Source organism: Suillus discolor (assembly GCF_016758755.1).
Source record: "Suillus discolor strain FC423 chromosome Unknown F5147scaffold_48, whole genome shotgun sequence".
NCBI classification, from domain to species: domain Eukaryota; kingdom Fungi; phylum Basidiomycota; class Agaricomycetes; order Boletales; family Suillaceae; genus Suillus; species Suillus discolor.
In genome coordinates, this window is record NW_024541295.1 from 1 (window position 1) to 15,234 (window position 15,234).

The following is a 15,234-nucleotide window of genomic DNA, read 5'->3' on the forward strand; positions in this document are numbered from 1 at the left end:
CTGACATTTGAAGCAAAGGCCTTGGTTGAAGCAGTCTTGCTTCTCCTTCGGTGTGAGGGTGCGATCCACGTCCATGGTGTTAGGGTCACGGTGCTGAACGTGAGGCCTAGGGACGTGCCGGTTACCCGTGGGGCGCAGTGGTCGATTGTTGGCAGTGACTGCTTTGCCACGCTTGTAGTTGGACTCAAGCTGTGTGGCTGCAGAGTACCACTTATTGATGGTGGTGGGGACGGTCTCCTTTGCGTAGATAGCGGTGCGAAGGCCAGCCTTTAAACCTCACTCGAAGAAATGGATGAGCGTGATGTCCTGCTTGATACTGGCAGTGACGGCGTAGGTTTTGAAGGCTGCGATGTAGGGCGTGACGTCCCCAGTCTGTACGAGGCATTGGATCTTGGTCATGGCCTTGGTTTGTCGGTCGATGGCCTGGAAGGAGGCGTTGAACTGGGTTTTGAATTCCTTGAAGGTGCCGAAGTCCGGTGGGGACTTGGCAAAGGCTTCCTGGTAAAAGTTGTCCGCCCAGATGCAGCGCGTCTCCTCCAGTCATATATTGGAGGGCAACAGCGACCTTGACTTGGTCGGTGTTGTAGATCGTTGGGTTGATGAGGAAGTATGTCTCCACAGAGTAGAGCCATCTTGTTGCATCGTCGAATGCTCCCTTCGAAATTCTGAGGTGATCCAGCCTTGATTTCAGGCTTGGTCACAGTCGTTGGTTGGGTGGTGCCTCCAGACATTCTTGTTCTGGGGTTCGAGTTGAGGTTGCCGTATGGTTGTTCGTCAGGGAAACTCGTCAGAGGACGTGTGGTCTGCTTCTGATTCTTTGGTTTCGGAGTCAGGAGTGTTGGGGTCGCGTTCCTAAGGGTACTTCCTGATCCAGGTAGTCGTGGTGTCTGTTTAATCAATGGGGGCCGCACGGATGGCGGGGCTTTGAGAGGTAACTTGAATCTTTTGTTACGCACTCAAATAGATCTGTTAGGCGGAGCCCTAAGAGGGGTGTCGTCCGCTAACGTTCATGACATAACCGGAAGGGTCCGGTATAGCAAGTGAGGCTGGCGACGATAAGTCGGCAGCGATCACAGTACGCGCGTGTCACGTGACTTCGTAGACGGATGTCTATGGAGTCGCTCAAGGTCAGGACTGTCTTGTCCTAACGATGAGGTCGATCGAAGTAGACTTAGTCACGATGAGCAACTAAGAAGAGATACTAGAGACTGAAGCCAAAGGGGCGTTCAGAGAGAAGTATGTTCCAGGGAAGATTGAGTAGATTCAAGTTAGAGAATCTAGTACAGGGTGACCGACTACTTATACTAAGTGGAGAGGGTTAAGGGCAAGGCTACCGCACAGTAGGTAAGGGTAAAGGGGAAACAAGAATGGTATAGGTGCGTTGGCAACAGAGCCGAATTAGTGATGGGTGGTCGAATGCAAAATGAGACCGAGAAACGTTGGAACGGACCAACGGTAAGAATACAACGTGCGGGAATCCGCAGTCAGAAGGAACAGAAAGAGGAAAGCCACATTGGTGGCACGAGTCAGACCGAGTCATAGGTGCGGGACCACATTGGTGGTTGAATCAGGGGAGGAACGTGCATGCATGTGCATAGAGGCGGGCGATGCGAGGGATGGGAATGGTCCCGAGGATCCAGTCAACGGAAAGTCGGTAAAGGAGGACGAGCCGGTAGATGGTGAGGGCGAGGATGAAGGGAAAATGATAGGGGGGCCACATGACCGATGTTACTTGTAACAGTTCTCACTAAAGAGTACATGGCAGTCTGGGTGATGACCCCTAAGGTAAGTGACGAGTTTCTGGGTACAATCGATGCCATGGCTGTCCCATTTGATCATGAGTTTTTGGATAGGGGCAGTGGCAGTGGCAGCAGCGGCAAAATGGTAGAGCTGACGAGGGGAGAAACAGTGCTGGTGCTGGCATTGGTAATTTTAGCTTCTGCGCGTCCTCTTGTCCCTCCCCTGGAAGTCCCTCCTCTTGTTACACCCCTTCCTCTAGCTCAGGTGGTCCTCTGATGGTTATTCATATATGGTGTGGTGGCAGCGGTTAGTCCTTGCAGTCACTCTGACCGCCGTGCACGAGGGCGAAGGGCAGGCATAGTGCTTGAAACTCCGCCTCAATCTGCCGCATGTTTGCTGTCCATGACAGCTGTGTCAGGGCACTTCCTGAAATTTCAGGAAGCGACTCTGAATATAACTATTGACAGCTGCTTCGCACTTCCCAGGTGCTCATATACTCTTCAAGTTAAGTTTCGCATGTTCTTCCTCGCCTCGCATCTCAATATCCTTGCACCCATGATTCTTATCATACTCTTCTTACCATACACATATTGTACTGTACCCATCTCAACATTTAAATTTTAAACCCATGAATGCAACTGGATATAAATGAACCTGTGATATCTAAACACTTCCCTGCCGCTGCCGCAATCTTCACTTTTTTCACTCCACTCTGTTAAACACACATCTATCCATTGGGTTCGCTCAACCGCACATCTGATCATATTATTCGTTGCTCGATGGTCATTCCATGCTCTCAAAAATCTGTCACCCGGTCACCTTTCTAACACATCATTCGCTCTAACTGCCATAAATTCGAATGTGATACTACTTATACATACAATAGAGGATGTATTAAATGTGCGCTCCACATCGTGCTTGATAAAGTGTCTCAGGTATCTCTGCAAATCAATTTACCAAAACGTAATCAAGAGCTACAAGGATCGAATTGGTTAACTGCAAGTAATGGAAAAGGCTAGAAAACTCACTCGTAGCAGTGCTTCCAGCGTGTCCCATGCGTCATACGACTTAAATCAAGTTCAACACCACCTCTGGGTATCACTAATGCAGTTCGAGAATTATATTTAAATGCCTCTCATGAAGTGTGTGGTACCCAGAATAAGAGCCGACGATTGGGTCCCATCATCCATCCATCATCTCCAAGAAAAGTAAGCGTCAATCTGCGGTCATCATGGGGGGTGTATGCGATTAGCTCAGTAGTGTCGCGCAGTGCATGAGTTGAGTTGGATGAGAAGCAAATGAAGTCATCGTTCGCAGTGTTGGGTGTGGAAATGGCCGCTGTTGGATGTGGGATGCAACTGCCATGTGGGGAAGATGGTAAATGGTCTTCTTTGGTGTGGTCTTGCAATGACTTCTCAATTGTTGAATACCAGACCCAGACAGTCTCATCCCATGAACAAGAAATGATGTGATTCCCATCTGGTGAGAATGAGACTGATTCAACCCAATGAGTGTGCCCCCGCAATGGCTGACCAATTGGCTTCAACATCCCTGCATCCCACAGCCGGATAGTCTTATCTCCCGAACCAGAAACAATGCGAGTACCATCTGGTGAGAACAAGACCGATCGGACCCAATCAGTGTGCCCTTTCAAGGGCTCACCAACTGGCTGCCCCGTTCCTGCATCCCACAGCCGGATGGTCCTATCGTCTGAACCAGAAACAATGCGAGTCCCATCTGGTGAGAACGAGACTGATCTGACCCAATCAGTGTGCCCCTTCAAGGGCTCACCAACTGGCTGCCCCGTTCCTGCATCCCACAACCGGATAGTCATATCCTTCGAACCAGAAACGATGCGGGTCCCATCCCGCGAGAATGACACTGAGTAAACCTCGCCACTATGCCCCTGCAAGGGCTCACCAACTGGGTGACCTGTCCCTGCATCCCACAGTCGAATATTGTCATCCACCGAACCTGTTATGATACGAGTTCTGTTCGGCGAGAATGCGACTGAGATGACCGACCCAGTATGGCCCTCCAAGGGCTCACAGACAGGCTTCCCAGTCACCACATCCCACAGCTGGAAAGTGTTATCCTCAGAACCTGTTGCGATGCGAGTCCCATCCGGAGAGAACGAGACTGACCAGACACGACTAGTGTGCCCCAACAAGGGCTCACCGACTGGCTGACCTGTTGCTGCATTCAACAGCCGGACAGTGCCATCCTCAGAACCAGTCACGAAGCGGGTCCCATCCGGCAATAGCAAAACTGAGGTAATGAAATTGGTGTGGCTCCGTAAGGACTGACCAACTGGCTGCCCAGTAGCTGCATCCCACAGTCGGATAGTGGTATCCACAGAACCAGTCGCAATTCAAGTTCCATCCAGTGAGAATGAGACTGAGGTGACCCAAAAAGTGTGCCCCAGCAAGGGCTCACTGACTGGCTGCCCTGTTGCTGCATCCAACAACCGGACAGTCCCATTGTACAATCCTATCACGATGCGGCTTCCGTCTGGTGAGAACAAAACTGACCTAACAAAATAAATGTGCCTCTCTGAGGGCTCACAGACAGGCTTCCTCGTCGCCACATCCCACAGCCGAACAGTGCTATCGTCTGAACCAGATACGATACAAGTCCCATCTGGAGAGAACGAGACTGACCTAACCCAATCAGTGTGCCCAAGCAAGGGCTCACCGGCTGGCTGTCCTGTTGCTGCTTCCCACAACCGGACAGTCTTATCGTGTGAACCGGAAATGATGCGAGTCCCATCCCGCGAGAATGACACTGAGTTAACCTGACTAGTATGCCCCAGTAAGGGTTCACCAACTGGCTGCCGCATTGCTGCATCCCACAGTCGAATAGTGGTATCTGTCGAACCTGTCACGATGCGAGTTCCATTTGGCGAGAACGCGACTGAGTTAACCAGGTCAGTATGCCCCAATAAGGGTTCACCAACAGGCTGGTGCATTGCTACATCCCACAACCGCACAGTGTCATTGACTGAGCCAGAGGCGAGGTGTGTCCCATCTGGCGAGAATGAAACTGAGAGAACTGGGGCAGTGTGCCCCAGCAAGGGTTCACCTACTAGCTTCCCCATTGCTGCCTCCCACAGATGCACAGTGCGATCACCCGATCCAGTCGCAATGAGAGTCCCATCCGGCGAGAACGAGACTGAGTTAACGTAATCAATGTGCCCGCTGATCACAGTCTGAACAGCCGTCTAGTTGAGATCATGTCCAAATGCCAGACGAAGAGAGTTGGGAAACCATGCAGAAAACGTTTTGGATAGTGCACAGTTGACGGGCGAGAATGGCAATGTTGATAAATATAGATGGGGTGTGCTGTGCAAGATGATGCCGCCAAAGATTTGAATAAATCTCTGCATGTCCATTGCAGTGGACGAGGCTTCTTCATATATGGTCTCACCCTGTAATTGCGATTCTGTGTTAGCGAGCATGTTATCTGACACTCGATAACCATGTGCTCACCTTCAACCACTTGGCGATAAGCGGAAGGACGAGGACTGCACCGCTGAGTGCATTGATAAGGCAGAGTGCCTCGAGCCAGAAGAACAGTCGTTCATGCTCAAAGAATGATTTTATTTCTTTGGTGAGGTCTGGATTGAAGTCAGTTGCTTGCATGTGGACAGGCCAGAATCGGCAGGCATAGGATAGATGTGGGGGGATGCTTTTTTCAACTCGTTCTCGCAGACTGGGATCTTCGGAGTTGGGGAGCTACAATGATTTTAGATTGCAGATATTGAACAACAGTTTATGGTTCATCACTCGAAGCGATACGAAAGCAAGGTCTCGTTGTACCTTCAGTATGTCGATGGAGAACTCTCCGCTGCATTAACTGTCTGTAAGGAAATTGTGGAAGGATGCATGAAGGGGTCGGATGGGGGTGGATGAGTCAGTGATGCTGCTGAGGAGGGATCCCATATGCTTGACAATGACTTGCACTTCGTAATGCTCGCTTTTGTCTGGAGAATGGTTCCGCATCACATTCAGGGACTCCAAAGAGAGGGGTTCAGCTGCACCAAGGATTTGTCCCATCACAGAACGAAATCTCGTTAGCTGTTTGTGCTGAGACGCGGAGTGCGTGGATTTATCCTTTCGCATAACTCCTGTCAAAATGACGTGATACATATCATACAACAAGTTTTGCCGCTCAGCAGGATCATGGGACGTGACAAGACTAAAGCACTCCATCGGAGATAGACCAGGGGATTCTTTGATGTATGCGCAGGCGAGACGCGCCCACTCGAAAAGCCCGTCAGCTTTTTCAGCGAGGGTTGTGAATTCTCTGTTCTCAAAATGCGAGAGCCCTTCCAGCTCCTTTGATACGTAAGTGCGGATGTCGCGCTCTGCGGTGGCTGACGAAATGTCATTCATGGACACCCGTCAAATATGCTGAGCACCTGAGAGCTCAAATTCAATGTCACAAAGCGGGCGAGAGGTTACGATGATCTGGAAGTTGGCTGGGAGTTCAGTGATTTGTTGAACACCTAGTTTGCCCACAAGAACACAGAGAATGCGAAGCCACGTCTCGACTCCACCACTCTCGTCCAGTGCATCTATCACGATGACAACAGGTCTTACCATTGACCCTGAGGGCTTCCCAAGTGGTTTCATCAGAAGCTTGTCCCACTGCTGAACGATGTCCGGTGTAGCCTTAAGTGAACTTGCATCTTTAACTGCCTCTGCCAATACTTGTCTCATCTCCAGATCGCGGTCGGCCAGGTCATGCGCGATCGTAGAAAAAATCTTTTCATGACGACGCTTGGCGTCTCGCTGGCGATCGAAGCAGAAGCATGAACTGAGCCCTCCCACATCATTGAACCAGTTGGCAATCATGTGTGTGATGGCCGACTTGCCCTTGCCTGCAGGGCCAGATAACCAGAGCACACGCTGAACGTCATCTCCGGTGCTGTTGACCCAGTCCATGATCTCCAACAAGATTTCCGTACGTGTCCCTGATAGGCATTGTTTGCCAGTATCCAGTCCAGCACCTTCCACATATGCCATGCTGCTGAGGTCCAGTGTATTGCCTGAAGATGTGTGAATAGATGTCAAGTCAGAAGCTTGAAGAGTAACCCTTACCTGTATGGTGGACGAATATCTCTACATCACGAGTGACTTGGTCCCGGAAGCTTTGCATGAGGACATCCAACACATTGATGTACTGCTGAGTCATATTTTCTGCTTCCGAAATAACATTTTTCCCGAGTCTCTTCCCTACAACAATAGTACAGGATAGATAATGAGCAAGTGAGCAAAACACAATAATTCATGGGCTCCTCACAGAAGTTTTTTGTCGCAGAGTAATCCTTGATACACTGGGAGCACTCAAGAGTCTGCTGAACTATTCGTCCGACAATCCCCTGCATCAATGGAATTCCACCAAGAGTCTTGTCTTGCATCATGAAATCATACACTTGACCTAACTTCTCGAGAAGCCGGAGTATCCCTTGGTCGCGATCTGTTTGAGCGAGAATTATCTGCACAGATGGCGGCTGAGCATGAGATAAGACCCAGAGTGGAACAATACGTAGTTTTGATGCAGAAGACAGTAGGCCCAGTGCCATCTTTGCGTAAGGGTGCACCTATGCAAGGGTTCGGTTCGGTTCCAACAAAGAGGAATGGGCCCATACATCCACAAGCTTCTCGACAACGCTGTCGAATATCTTGAGAGGTCAAAGATATGTGTCCTCAAATTTACATGCATCCCCAAGATCCGTTGATGCCTTTTGTGCGGTGGAAAGTCCAGATGTCACACGTCCTGAAAGTAGATTCATGCCTTTGGCAGCATCGTTGGTGTCTCGAAGTGCCGATTGGGGATCGGCGCCTTGTTTTGCACCAGGGGGAGCATCCTGAATCTGGTAAACAACCGAACGTACGGAGAGTGCATGAATCAAAAGGTGACCTACCTCAATGACAATCGGGGGAACAGGGTCGCGGCTGCATGAATCCTTCAAGTTCGAGCGCTTGTGTACGATATCAGCCTTATCACAGTGCACTCACTATTGATTTCGACTCACAGAAATCTTTTTTATCGCACCATTCGTGACCTTCCCCAAAAACCGACTCAATTTGGACCCTAGACAAGGGATGCATTGACAAGAATCAGTGTTTCGAGTGCAACTTGATGAACATCAGCCACGTACCGGGCGTTCCGTGGCGTTTGGTTCGTTAGGTATCTCGATGTGTGGAGGAGGACCTGACCTTGAGTCCCTCAATTGATTCTGGTCGCTCATGGTGTTTGATGATCAATCTGTGCAAAGTAGAGCCTGAATGCGACGACTTGAAGTTGAAGAAAGGGTGGGCCTCATGCCATTTAAATACACAGCAATACCCCTGACCGCAAGCCTCATGGCAATATTTACTGCTGTATTGGCTTCAGGCGCTAAGCATTGGGTGGGCGCCAGGGAACTCCGGGAAACGCAAGGAAGTCGAAGGGACAACTTAAAGATTTGCAGTAGTAGTCACGGCCCACGGGAACCTCGGTCAAGAATTTGGTAATACCTCCGAGTCAGTAATATTCGCAACTGCTGGCAAGCGCCGCCGGTGATCTACTAACGCTGTTCTTCGAGAACATTCGTGGTCCTGTTCGAATCCTGACCGGGACCCCTCATATTCCTCTTCATCAGCATTTATTCTAGCGAAGACGTCACAATGCCGCTTAACTACTCCAAATGGGATCAACTCGAGCTCTCTGATGATTCCGACATCGAAGGCCATCCGAACGTCGACAAGCGTTCTCTCATCAGATGGAAACAGCGGGATATTCACGAGAAGCGCGAGGCCCGCAAAATCAAGATCTCAGCCCTCCACGCCGAGATCGCATGCAATGGCGTCCTTTCTCCCCGTCTGCACAGCATTCGCGCTACACTTGGAAGCGCAGACGGCGGGTTGAAGTACTTTCAACAGTTAGTGGAGAAACTGCAAACGCAGCCATCTCCGGAGGCACCGCCGACGAACGCCAAAGATCAGCCAACTTACGATGCAATGGTGTTGTCTCTGCTTCTCCAGATTTGGGATGGCGCCAAGAGCCTCCCTGCAGATGAGCGGGAGGCTGCTGTACTCAGTGGCCTCGATCAGCACATCAAGCAGCTCGCACTTCACACACAGAAGCTGGGGAAGGATCTTGTTGACGAGGAAAATGAACAGAAGAAGCACATAACGAGTGACGATATCCACGAAGGATTCGATAGCAAGGTAAGATCGGCGATATATTGCTCTTGATTGATGGTATTCACGACGCTCCCGATAGTACACTCCCGCTAAACCACCGCCTCCACCCGTAAAGAATGCTAAAATCGACGCGCCGTCAAAGACCAAGGCGACCAAAACCACCGAGTTCGAGGTGCTGAATCCTGCTGCCTCGAGTTCTAACGCGCCATTGTCATCGGCTACTCCGAAGTATTCTCCAGACTCGGTCGAGGAAGATGAATTAGAGGAAGAGCTTCCAGAACTTACGCCTTCTCTGGAACAATTCTCTCAATTATCGTTATGGGAGTACACCCAATCTTTCAACTTCATTCAAGCAAACCGAGACGTCGTTGTTCCCGGTGCATCTGACGCGTTACTTGTGGCGGCTTTCCGTGCAGAGTCGAAGGGCCAGTTCGGATACGCAAAGAAGTGCGTGCACCAAAGCTTACTCCTGCAGTACTGCGATAAGCTAGGTAAAGATGGCGTCCGATTATTTTTCCAAAAGCAAGTACCTAATTCCTGCGCAAACTGACGTACATATACTAATTTGATACTTTCGTAGGATGATCTCAGGCGACCAGCGCGCTATCTCCGTCTTCGTCAATGATGTTGAAGGCACATATTCTCACCTTAAGACGCGTGCAAAAGCAGCAGCAACAGAGACTTCTGACGTGCAGAAGGAGCAGATACAACTTGTGCCGGAGAATCCATCTGCAACTATCTCGTTCAACGTACCTGATGGTCCTCCGCCTGAGGACTTGCGCCTCGAGGGTCCAGGGACGGAGGACCTGGACCTTGAACAAGTTCGCGAAGCATTGCACATGCGATGGGATGTCTTCCAGAGCTTCCCCGAGGACCTCAAGGCTGCGCTCAAAGTTGGGACGCTGGATGAGGTCAACAGAGTGCTGGGCAGTATGGAAGTTAGCGTTGCGGAAGACGTAGTGGCAAAGCTTGATGCGGCTGGTATCATGAGCTTCGTGTCGGGAGGTATCAGGGATGAGACTGGAGATGAGGACAAGGAAGAAGACGAAGTGAATGCCGAATGACTTAATCCGATCATTTCAAGACGCGTACATATTGCTGTATTGTATAACTGCTTTCGAACGAAGAGTCCGATGTATATTGTACATCAATGTCATCTTGCTGACTTGCTTGCCCCGATTCCAAGAAGATACGCAGTGCAAACGGCGGCACTGCAGGAAACTTGGTAGATGGAGTCTCAAAATAGCCACTAGTTTACACGGGACACGTCTATACAACTAGTCGCGCAAGATTGAATTGTAGATAACAAAACCTCCCAGCCGTGTATCCAGTCCCTTACTACTATCTCTCGAATTAGCGGAAGTCACTGCGTGCTGTTGGTGCGCACCTTTCAATCGGAACTTCCATTGAGCCCATAAACCAAACCCAAGGCCACTCTAGCAGCTGCCCTCTTACGTTCCTGCGAATCGGGCATCCCTGCAATTTCCTCCTTAAGACCCTGAAGCGCGCTCAGCATGCTTTGCAGATCGAGGCGCTCGAGGTCCGTCTCTGATGGGTCGGCGGTTTCAACTTCGGACGGCACGGAAAGATCCCCTTGCAGCGAACAGATATCATTTCCATCAGTGGGTGAGAGAGCAAGAGATGTTGCACCGAAGATACGCTCTGAGGTTGCAGCAATCTCAGCATTTGAAGGCATTTCGTCGCTAGAATCTTCGTGTTTGTGGGATTCTTCTGCTTCTGGGTCTCCAAAATCGGAGACTGACCCTAAAGACCTATAAGATATGCCAAGATCTGAGGCATTCGCGGATAAGTGAGAAAAGTCGTGCTCTTCATTGGCTGGCGTCGATCGCCCGGAAGTATCAGAACCAGAGTCGAAAGTGAACGTTGAACTGAAGCTCAACGAAGGGAGAGGTGGGATTTGTCTCTCAGATGATATTTGTGCAGGCTGAGTTTCAGCATCTGCTGCAGACGCTGAAGCAGACACGAAAGCGGTGAAATCGTCGTCAAATGTGTGATTGTAGAGGCCCTGTGTAGAGGAATCCTCTGTAGGCGACAAGCTGCCGGTTGTGGCTGCGGCACTCCACGGATCATTGCTTATGGTTTTCTCACTTGTATGAAGATGTCCTTCGAAATTGTCTTCGTCGAGCCACCGCTCTAACTCTTCGAGTTCTCGTTGCATACGATCACGCCCTCCTGGGGAGCGCGTAGCGATGAGACTGCTGAGGTCTTCTCCAGTATCACGGTTCGTCGCCAAGAGGCCAAGACCCCTTCCTTTGGAGGTTTGTACCATGGAGGGCCACATAATCGTGCTCAATGCATCTATGGCCCGGGAAACTCCTGGAGTGGAACTATGGACGAGTCTCTCCATGTTTCAGAAACATATGCTTACCGCCATGATCATGATGGTCAGAAGATTTTGCTAAATCTTGCACATCAATGAATTCAAACCCCAGGGATCCAAGAAACGAGTCTATTTCGTCATCTTCAGTATCTTCGCCTCCGGGCGTAGTAGACGGAAGCCGAATGGCTAGAGATACTTCGAAATCATGATGTGATAGGCGTTGTGATATCATCTGGACATTCTCCCGGTATGGCTGCTCAAAAATCAGGCATATACAAAAACCATAGCAAGCCTTTGAGCACTTACCTCTCCGACAGTCCATGTGTACACCACGGCGGGCACGCTTTCTAACTCGTGATTGTTCGGTGTCCAATATGGGAGGTGATGGAATTCGAAGTGCACATCAGCAGTGTAGTACTTGTTCGTGATAGTCCAAGGGATGGTGAATGAATTGTCGGTTGCGATCGGGAGGTCACTCTGTGCCAGTCCTGCGTCGACTCGTCAATGCAAGAAATGATTACACTGCAGCGACAAACGTGCTTTGCAGAAACTGCAAGGTGTCGTCTTTCGAAGAAGATAGAATGAGAATACGACAAGAACAGTCTGCCATTCGTAGTTCGACGGTAATGGTTTAGAGATCGACTGTGCAGTGCCGCCGGTGCAAATTCAGATAATTTTCCAGAAAACCATATACGAAACACACACCTTGAGCAGGCGGTTTCTTAGACAGAAGCTGATGTTATAGGCCGTGGTAAGCAATGAGCTCGATGGAAGCAACAAGATGAGTCGTCTGCTGAGTAAATCCGGAGGGATTGACTCGGACCCGGACGCGATTTCGGCGCAAACTCAGCTCATCAGTGAACCCATGAGTTTTTTGCATCAATGTAGCATTTGTAAACTTCTGCTCCTGCTAAACATAACATATGCTAGTATTTATGCTATCGCCATCGCGAGCAAGGAACGGGAGCGTGGTGGAACAAATAAGGGATTGCAAATATGTACACAACAGGGTGCCATTGGGTAGTTCAACGTTAACCTTGACTGATACCCGACATTGAACCCGACCCTACCAGTGAAACATCATCAATGCATCAACTTTCTTTGGAATCGTGAAGCGACAAGACTGGCGCCGCTGTAATATTCTGCTTCTCATGGCTCAACCAATGGTCGCGGTATCATGCGGCGCAACCAACCAACCAAGCTCCTACTGGCTAACCTTTACATTACCCACGGCCAAACAGCAGCTGTCCAGAACAGCAGGACCCGCAATATAATCTCGGCCTTCCCGAAAGTTGGGAATGTACTATGTAGTAAGCGCGGGAAATTCTTTCTCTTGTGCACAACGTGTACTCATGTCTACTCTGCATGAATGTGTGGGCCCGGATAATATTTATGTCCACAATCGGTACTGTGGAGACGCGGGAGGAGGTTGCGCGTCAGTTCAATCTTATCGATAACAGTACGCTGCCGGGCCAGGATGTTCGTTATCTACTAGAGTGCTCTGAGGTATTCCACTCACTGAGAACCTCCAAGTCACATCGGCGTGCACACGTCGACTAAACTTCCACCGCTGTCATGGATCTTGTCTATTGGGCACGTTTGAGATTAGTTCTACCGGTTTAAATAACCGGCAAAATCCCAGGGTATGTAAACTATTGAGTATGACCTCGCCATTCAACCTCATCTAGAATTAATAGCCTGTGGAATTATTCCTTAGCGTTTCTCTCGAGCACTTCAACTTAATGCTTTGATCTTTCTCTGTCCTCTTCAAATCCTCGAAAGCCGCAAATTCAGCAGCAACGTCGTCAAGCGAGATACCCTATGGACCGATACAGCGACACGAGAGGGCGTCCTCCAGCGTGCACCATCTTACTCTAGGGACGTTGGCTTTCATGTCGTTTAATTTAAATGGTATCATCGGACCTAAACCATATCTTCCCAGTCTCGGACCGGTTGGCAAACCTCCAAGTTCTGCCAGAATAGTTGCACTGCATGGCACTAGCTCTCCTGTGCCCGTTTTCGCGAGCTGTTAATCTACCAAACGCAGTTGTCGTTCCAAAACACTCAGTATAAATAAGATCATGTTTCCTTCACAACGCTACCAACCACATCCCTCTCCTGGGACCCGGCATTCCAGCTGTTCACCCATTACATTTTGCAGTACATCATGTTTTTCCTTTCTTTTGCTTCAAGCCTTGTGCTAGCATGCATCTTGCAGGTTGCGGCGGTCTCTTATCGCGCACCTCCTGCAATGCGTCGGGCGGATGTCTCAGTTGTCACTCAGATGTCGTCTACCGATGTAGCTGATCTGAAGCCATATGCTGAATTTGCTCGTATTGCTTATTGTTCGCCTCTCATCGTAGAGGGCTGGAAGTGTGGCAGTACGCAATCTCACCCTACTTTATTTGCTTTGCCTTGACTCAATAATTGGTGTCTTAGAATCTTGCGAGGCGTTGCCTGATTTCAAGGTTTCTCTCACTGGGGGTAACGACAACAGTATCCAATATTGTACGTTTCAATCAAGATATTGCATGCCTTTCCAGACATTTCGCAGACTACGTTGGCTACTGGCCGACAAAAAATACCGTGGTAGTTGCTCATGAAGGTACGGACCCAACTTCAATGTAGGTGTAAATGTTTCACAGCATGCGACTCGGGAAAGCTTATTGGCCTACATAGCCTAGCTGTTCTTACTGATGCCAATGGGTTGGTGGAACACCTGGACTCCACGCTTTTCCCTGGTGTCAATGGGAACGTCAAGGTTCACAGCGGATTTGCCGACGAGCATGCGAAAACTGCGAGCGCCATCTTGAAGGAGGTGAAGAGCTTGATCTCTCAATATAACGCCACGAGTGTCACACTGGTCAGTATCAAACATTTGTGACTACTCTAAATAACTTACTTTCGAGGGCAGGTCGGGCACTCTCTGGGAGCCGCCCTCGCGGAGATCGAATGTGTGTTTATGGCCTTGAACCTTCCCTCCAACATCCATATCAAAGGTGTGACATATGGTACACCCCGCGTAGGAAATCCAGCATGGGCCGCTCTCTTTGATTCCTTGGTAAGCTTGATTCTCCCCTTCTGATCCTGTTGTCCATTCACCACATTGAGTCTATGATTCATTACTAAAATTACGGGACAGGTATCGGACTTCAAACGCGTTAACAATAAGAAGGACATTGTCCCGATTGTTCCGGGGCCCGAGCTGGGCTACTCACATGTCCATGGAGAGGTCCACATCATATCTGATGATCAGGTAGTCCTGTGTCCAGGCAAGTATAACATTTGCCTTCTCGGACATGATCGCTCATCTCTCATCGGTCTATATAGGTGACGATGATTCCACGGATGATCAGTGCACAGTCAAGAGTGTGCCCAACATCTTTGCGGGCAATATCTTGGACCACTTGGGTCCATATCAAGGGATTTATATCGGCTATTGCCCACCGTAATTGACATAGACTGGGGCAGGCCTTACATATTGACATTCGCGACCTTAGAGACCAGAAGGACAACTGAGGGTCTCATAGAATAGAAAGTATTGTCATACAAAAAATACGGACACAAATTGGAATCTAAAAAAATTAGCATGGCCTTGTATTATATACCTGAACGCTGGGATAAGTGTTTGATTGGTTTTTATGAATCAAGCATGAATATTTGAATAACCGCAGGCATGGGTGTAATGGCGCCCATGCTTATACTATGTAGCATCATTCCTCCAATACTACCAGCATGCTTGCGACTCGGAGAACACGCGTACTCGTTGCAAGAGATATACAAGCATTGGAGGTACCGCGAATACTAGCTCATGATGATGACATCGTGGTCGCTATTTTGACCTAAATTCGGAGGTCATATTTGCTACCTCGACCGCAACTGAGGATTGTGCTACAGAATGCTACAGACCGCTCTGTAGCACTCTGTAGTGAATTACGTTTCCCTGATGGCCTTGTACGA

The 15,234-nt window shown here is 49.5% G+C and overlaps 4 protein-coding genes across 4 annotated transcripts; 2 read left to right on the plus strand and 2 right to left on the minus strand.

The window, feature by feature from the left end:
- Positions 1 to 7,435: 7,435 nt before the first annotated feature.
- On the minus strand, positions 7,436 to 7,996 carry F5147DRAFT_838772 (uncharacterized protein; the record flags this gene model as incomplete). Its single annotated transcript, XM_041444179.1, has 4 exons — positions 7,436 to 7,618; positions 7,670 to 7,726; positions 7,781 to 7,839; positions 7,903 to 7,996. The coding sequence occupies 4 exons, from the start codon at positions 7,994 to 7,996 to the stop codon at positions 7,436 to 7,438; spliced, it is 393 nt and encodes a 130-aa protein (XP_041290054.1).
- Positions 7,997 to 8,175: 179 nt separating this feature from the next.
- On the plus strand, positions 8,176 to 10,114 carry F5147DRAFT_707506 (Cdc37 N terminal kinase binding-domain-containing protein). Its single transcript, XM_041438066.1, has 3 exons — positions 8,176 to 8,957; positions 9,013 to 9,455; positions 9,514 to 10,114. Exons 1-3 carry the CDS (start codon positions 8,415 to 8,417, stop codon positions 9,995 to 9,997), a joined length of 1,470 nt encoding a protein of 489 aa, XP_041290055.1. The 5' UTR covers positions 8,176 to 8,414; the 3' UTR covers positions 9,998 to 10,114.
- On the minus strand, positions 10,115 to 12,253 carry F5147DRAFT_707510 (uncharacterized protein). Its single transcript, XM_041438067.1, has 5 exons — positions 11,980 to 12,253; positions 11,815 to 11,916; positions 11,581 to 11,762; positions 11,323 to 11,527; positions 10,115 to 11,270 (listed from the first exon to the last, which is right to left on the minus strand). Exons 2-5 carry the CDS (start codon positions 11,882 to 11,884, stop codon positions 10,324 to 10,326), a joined length of 1,404 nt encoding a protein of 467 aa, XP_041290056.1. The 5' UTR covers positions 11,885 to 11,916; positions 11,980 to 12,253; the 3' UTR covers positions 10,115 to 10,323.
- Positions 12,254 to 13,165: 912 nt separating this feature from the next.
- On the plus strand, positions 13,166 to 14,894 carry F5147DRAFT_810336 (Alpha/Beta hydrolase protein). The gene is made up of 7 exons (XM_041443438.1): positions 13,166 to 13,655; positions 13,714 to 13,782; positions 13,829 to 13,898; positions 13,954 to 14,137; positions 14,189 to 14,335; positions 14,417 to 14,546; positions 14,605 to 14,894. Exons 1-7 carry the CDS (start codon positions 13,442 to 13,444, stop codon positions 14,724 to 14,726), a joined length of 936 nt encoding a protein of 311 aa, XP_041290057.1. The 5' UTR covers positions 13,166 to 13,441; the 3' UTR covers positions 14,727 to 14,894.
- Positions 14,895 to 15,234: the final 340 nt, after the last annotated feature.

Coding starts and splice junctions, on each gene's coding strand:
- F5147DRAFT_810336 (XM_041443438.1), top strand. CDS start 13,442: ATGTTTTTCCTTTCTTTTGCTTCAAGCCTTGTGCTAGCATGCATCTTG. Junction 14,336..14,416: donor CCGCTCTCTTTGATTCCTTG/GTAAGCTTGATT, acceptor ATTACGGGACAG/GTATCGGACTTCAAACGCGT. Junction 14,547..14,604: donor TCAGGTAGTCCTGTGTCCAG/GCAAGTATAACA, acceptor CGGTCTATATAG/GTGACGATGATTCCACGGAT.
- F5147DRAFT_707506 (XM_041438066.1), top strand. CDS start 8,415: ATGCCGCTTAACTACTCCAAATGGGATCAACTCGAGCTCTCTGATGAT. Junction 8,958..9,012: donor ACGAAGGATTCGATAGCAAG/GTAAGATCGGCG, acceptor CGCTCCCGATAG/TACACTCCCGCTAAACCACC. Junction 9,456..9,513: donor GTCCGATTATTTTTCCAAAA/GCAAGTACCTAA, acceptor ATACTTTCGTAG/GATGATCTCAGGCGACCAGC.
- F5147DRAFT_707510 (XM_041438067.1), bottom strand. CDS start 11,884: ATGGCAGACTGTTCTTGTCGTATTCTCATTCTATCTTCTTCGAAAGAC. Junction 11,763..11,814: donor CACCTTGCAGTTTCTGCAAA/GCACGTTTGTCG, acceptor GAGTCGACGCAG/GACTGGCACAGAGTGACCTC. Junction 11,528..11,580: donor ACACATGGACTGTCGGAGAG/GTAAGTGCTCAA, acceptor ATTTTTGAGCAG/CCATACCGGGAGAATGTCCA.